At 35.7% G+C, this 5,594-nt stretch overlaps 2 protein-coding genes across 2 annotated transcripts in view; both read right to left on the bottom strand.

Moving 5' to 3' along the window:
• The window catches only part of LOC105853907 (protocadherin alpha-10-like), a 7,539-nt gene extending 6,215 nt beyond the window's left edge, over positions 1-1,324 (bottom strand). Inside the window, exon 1 of the mRNA XM_012727759.1 lies at positions 13-1,324. Coding sequence (XP_012583213.1) covers positions 13-1,243 — 1,231 coding nt within the window. The 5' untranslated portion in view covers positions 1,244-1,324. The remainder of the gene's footprint in view (positions 1-12) is intronic.
• Positions 1,325-2,218: 894 nt separating this feature from the next.
• Positions 2,219-5,594, bottom strand: part of LOC101623200 (protocadherin gamma-A10-like) — a 24,600-nt gene continuing 21,224 nt past the window's right edge. Inside the window, exon 8 of the mRNA XM_012727758.1 lies at positions 2,219-2,257. Within this exon, the coding sequence (XP_012583212.1) occupies positions 2,219-2,257 (39 nt within the window). The remainder of the gene's footprint in view (positions 2,258-5,594) is intronic.

Here is a 5,594-nt window from a genome sequence, read left to right as displayed (position 1 = left end):
GGTCCAAGGCGCGGTCCAGCACGAGCGAATAATAGTTCTTGAAGGTGGACACCAGCTTGAAAGGGACATGGGGTGATAGCGAGCAGGTCACCTGTCCATTGGCACCTGAGTCGCGGTCAGACACGCTGATCAGGGCGATGACAGTGCCCAGTAGAGCGTCTTCTGCAACAGAGGGTGATAGTGACTTCACGTGCAATTCTGGAGCATTGTCGTTGATGTCCAAGACTTCTATCAGGATTGTGCAGTGACCAAACATTGGGGGGTGGCCTTTGTCCACTGCTTCGATATGGAGCTTCCATAATTTCATTTCTTCAAAATCTATTTTTCCATTTACTTTTATTTCTCCAGTATCTGAATCTATGCGAAAAGAGGCTTTAGTAACAGGGGAGACATCTTTTGCAAAGGAATAAAGAATGTGACTGTTTGAACCATCGTCCAAATCTGAGGCATTGGGTCTAATAACCAGTGTGCTGTTTCTTGAATTTTCAAGTAATTTTACACGATAGACGGCTTTGTCAAACACCGGGGCGTTATCATTTACATCCAGTACCGTGATGTGTAACTCCGTGGTGCCTGTCAGCTCAGGTTTACCTCCGTCAGTTGCTCTGAGCACCAAGAGAAGCTCGGAATCGACTTCCCTGTCCAAAGGTTTTCTTAGCACTAGTTCCAGAGGTTTCACCTGCTCATCGTTGCTCGGTACTTCCAGAGAGAAATACTCATTTGGGCTCAGTCTATAATTCAGAACAGCATTAGCTCCGACATCTTCATCTGCGGCGCCCTCTAGTGAAAAATGAGTGTCGAGAGCCATTGTTTCAGATATCAGCAGCTTTTGTTCTCTGAGAGAGAACACAGGCGCATTGTCATTGATGTCCTTCACCTCCACCTCCACGTGGAAAACCTGCAGCGGCCTGTCCACGATCACCTCCAGGTGGAGGCTACACTCCGCGCTCCGCCCGCACAGCTCCTCCCGGTCGATCCGAGAATTCACAAACAAAATGCCATTCTGCAGGTTTACCTCCAGAAGGTCGCTGCGGCCTTTGGACGCCACCCGGAACAGGCGGGGCACCAGGTCGGCCAGCTCCAGCCCCAGGTCCTGGGCGATGCGGCCCACGAAGGTGCCGTGTTTGGCCTCCTCGGGGACCGAGTAGCGGACCTGGCCACTGCCGGTTTCCCACGCAACGAAGAGCAGAAGAGAGAGCAGCAGGCGCCGGGCTGCCTGGGCAACTTGTCCTGAAGTTGACATCGTGTCTTCTCTTTTCTGGTGAGTAAATCAAGGTTTCAGGAGCTGAAAGGTGCAGTCCTTTTGAGTCCTTGGTCTTGAGTTTCCAGCTGAGCTTAACAATAGGGATATGTTTGTAGTCTGTAAAGCACCGGAACAGAGACCAGCGTCTTTGTGGTCCCGGTAATCCTAATTTTTTTCTCTCCTTGGAGAACAACGACATCCTGTGGCTCGAAATGGAAGTGTGTTGGCATATATATTCTCATTTTCATTGCGTCTTCATAAGTTTTGCACATTTGTCCATGTTTTTCTTTATTGGCTTTTAATTCTTTCATTATTGATTCTTTATGTTTGATCAATAACTCTTAATGGTGTTTTAATATTAAAATTATAATTTGAAGAAGTGTCTATTATGGGTAGTCTTCTAAGAAATTTATAATAGTTTTTATCATGATATGAAAAGTTCATATTTCCAACACTCTAATTTTCTATAGCTGAATCCTTCTACAATGTTGTTATTCTAAATATTAAGTACAATTCTGAAGAGGATAACCCAGGATACAAGTGTCTAAATTGCATCTCAACATTATTATGTTTCAAATCAATGCTGCTATGCAAGCTACTTACCATTTTATCCAAAGATTTAGTTTATTTGATGCTTATGATACCAAGTACCAGCTTCTGGAAATACAAAGTATATTTATTTCCTCTTGATTTCAGAGCTTTTTTCCCAATTACTTTATCTGCTCAGGGTGGATGTTGGAATTTTCACTTTAAAGGACAACTTAAATTTGCCACTATACTCATTATGTTTTATAAAAATAATGTTTACAACTAAAAAAAAAACCACTGAGTCAGGATTCACATTATATTAGTCTGTTTATACAAATCTTATTCCAGAAAAGGGTAAGGAGACTAGGGTATCCTAAATCAAATTAATCTATCCAATTTCATTTTCCTGTTTTTATCTCAAATATGAAGTAATACATCAGAATTTTCCTAACTGTTATCAATTGCAATAAAGTTCATCAGTGTTGTCTATAAAGAGTAAAAAGGTTTCAGTCATCTGAAGACTGTTAAGGAACCAATTCATCAACATCTGAAATCCTTTCAATAAGGTGGTACCTTTTAGAAAACCTCAAATTTCTCTACTAAAAAAAAAGTCATAAAATAGTTACCCAAGAGAGATTATGGTGATGGCACATGGGTGATTTGGTGATGGGAAACCCGCGGGGATTACAATCGAGATGGGGAAAAAAATGTACAAAATGATGTAAAAATAAACTTTTGTAATAAAAAAATACTACTATAAAAAATAGTTACCCAAGCGAATCTCAGATTTTACATAAAAGTAAACTTCAGTGTTCATTTTGAACACTTTTAAAATATGATTCAATTATCATAAATCTATCAGAAATATTTATGGTTGTAGCTACTTTCAATTCTTTTTTTTAACCTTGGAAGTATAAATTTAAGAGGAAAGCAAAGGAAATTTTATGACATGGGCATTATTAAAGTAAAAAAGAGACCACTAAGAAATAAACCTCCTACTATATGCTGACTATAATAACCCTCCCACTTTGGTAATGAATGACTCCTTGCTGAAAGTCAACTCCTCTTTTAGCTTAAAGGATTGTTCCATTAATTAAGAACATGAAAGCTAGTTTTTAAAGTTATCAAATCCCAAGGCTACCCTAAGCTAATAATTATAGTATACCAATAAAGTTAGGGTTGGTTATTCATTTTCAAACAGGTGAACACACTAATTATGCCATTAATGATAAGCATGTAATAAAGAGTATGTATAACGTGATCATAAAAATAAGGTATCATTATTTTAAAAGAGATAGACTAATTCCTTTTTTGGCAAGCATGTTAAAGGCAATCTTTGATTTAAGAAAATATCTTATTTCACATCTCTGAATTAAATGGAAAAATTGTCCACAAATTTTAAAATGTATATCTGTCTTAATAATGGAGCCAGAGGAAACCACTGTCAGACTGACATTCTAAAATTTGTCTTTTCTATCCTTCAACTTCTCATTGTAAACTCCCCCCTAATTTCCTCTTCCTGTACATACTTCTTCATAGATTTATGATTATTATGCTACTGGAGAAAGTTCTACCTTATGTTAATATCTTTGTGACTATTTCTATATTTAAAGGAAATACATCCAAAAGAAGGCAAAATAAAATAACTACTACTATATTAGTAAACACACAATTCTATTGCATTAATAGCACAAATGAAGATAGATCACTGGAAAGTCTGCAAATGACACACTGATATTACAAAGGATTGCAAGTAGGGCCAGATATAAGAAGCGGAAATTCTAATGTGCAAGTTGAAATAAAGCTAAGTATGAAGGATGTTGCTAGGTCTGAAGGTTTATAATTATGTAAGTCCAGAAAACACTCAAGTCCAAAAATAAATAAAAGGTACAATCCTCAGTTTGCTAATGGGAAATTACCTGTGGCAAGGGAGGGAAAAGTGAGCTATATATTCATATAAAGTAAACGTTTAACTGTATCTACTTTGACTGTATACCCTATAGATATATTGTACTCAGTTTAATCGGAAGTTCCTCATTAAAAAAAAACTTTTAAAATCTACCCTATGAAAAAAGTCATAGAGCCCCAAAAACATATATTATAACTCGGTATATTTATACTCATAGAAGAAACAACAGGAATTGTAAGTCATACAAGAATTATAAATATAGCCACAAACTAATGGTTTCTGTCTTTGGAAGTTTGGGAGCCCAACCAGCAACATCTTATGTTGGAGGGCAGGTGCCCCTATACCTGTTCTGCAAAATATAAATTTATATAAATTGAAAACAAAGTTGACAAAAACAATTAAATCATCACCAAAAAACAATTCAATACTACAATAAAAACAAGTAAAATATAGACTTTATGAACACATAAATACTATGGAAATATGACTTTTATAGTTCACATGAGCTCTTAGTAAAAGAGAAGAAATTATTTGATAGAAGATAATTTGAATCCCCCCAAATAACTGAAAGAAAAGCATATATTTCATAAAGTTGTTTGATAGAGCAATGAATACATTATTTTACTCTGCATTTAACTTATTTAATCTTCTCTAACTGCTAAAAGTTGGAGACTGGCCATAGTAAGTACTGACATGGATGTACTGAGTTATGGTATATATTTTTGGTTTTATGACTTTTTAAATTCCTGCCACAATTATCTTTTTTTTTTGGTGTTTCTAAATTTGAATAAAGAGTTAAGGTTTTACTAGAAAATATGAAGCACATATACAGAAAATATCAAATCTACATATGAAAAAGAAATGTAATTCAATCACTACAACCAAAGTGATAAATTAGTTGCATTCTCTTTGGTAATACTGTAACAAAATTAACAAACCAAATGAAATCTTGTCTTGCACTTTGGAAACTATGTCATACATACAACCTGCTTAAGATGACTAGAAAAGCTACTAATTGCACTGATATAAGTACATTAGAAAACATTCTAGTTCTTCTATCTCCTTAAAATTAAAGCTGATTTTCAAATCAGCATTATTAAACATAATTACAGTCATCCTTCAAATGAAAGAGTTAACAGTGGACTATCAAGAGCAATGCCTTTTGCCTAAATAAAGAGTAGACAATGAGGAACTGCTAGGTAAATTATGTAAATAACTGCGCTATTTCTTCTGCAGAAAATTTAATCATACATACTGACACAGGTACCATCATTGCCAAAATAAAAAAAAAACTTTAAAAGTTGAAAGCCAATAAACAAAAACGTTGAAGACATTTAATGTAAACGCATTAATTAGAAAAAGTTAGAAATAAACTACTGCCAGCTACCTCTGTACTGTACAATGAAGAGTAATATATAAACATTGAATATTGGAGATTTAGCATTACACATATTATGCTGAACCCCTCACTCTGTAGAGAGTAAAAGGCACATCTTCACCATGGAGAATATTGACCAGAGCATGCTTTTTGTTAATGTAATAAGGGTTATTCAAATGTAAATGTGAAAGTATAATAAAGTTATGAATTAAGGTAGTAATTTTGCAAATAATTGTAACAAAGTAGTTTATGCCAGTAAAACGATCAAAACTTGCAGCCTACAATAAAATATTTGTATTGGAAAATATAAATAAATTCAGAATATATGGTACATTTGAAAACATCAAGTGAGGATTAGTGGACGGGAAGAATAAATATAAACTACAGTATATAGGTGTTGATAAAATAGTAAAGTATAGGCCCTCCCTGGTGGCGCAGCGGGTTAAAGCACTGAGAAGCTAAAGCCACTTCTGCATGAGTTCGATTCCCGCCTGCCCCGGAGGTGACCACATGGTGTGGCAGACCTCTCCTGACCC

Source organism: Condylura cristata, unplaced genomic scaffold, assembly GCF_000260355.1.
Source record: "Condylura cristata isolate star-nosed mole 26May11 unplaced genomic scaffold, ConCri1.0 scaffold00021, whole genome shotgun sequence".
In the NCBI taxonomy this organism is placed as follows: Eukaryota; Metazoa; Chordata; class Mammalia; order Eulipotyphla; family Talpidae; genus Condylura; species Condylura cristata.
The sequence above is the reverse complement of the archived record's forward strand: the minus strand, read 5'-3'. Positions and strand labels throughout refer to the sequence as shown.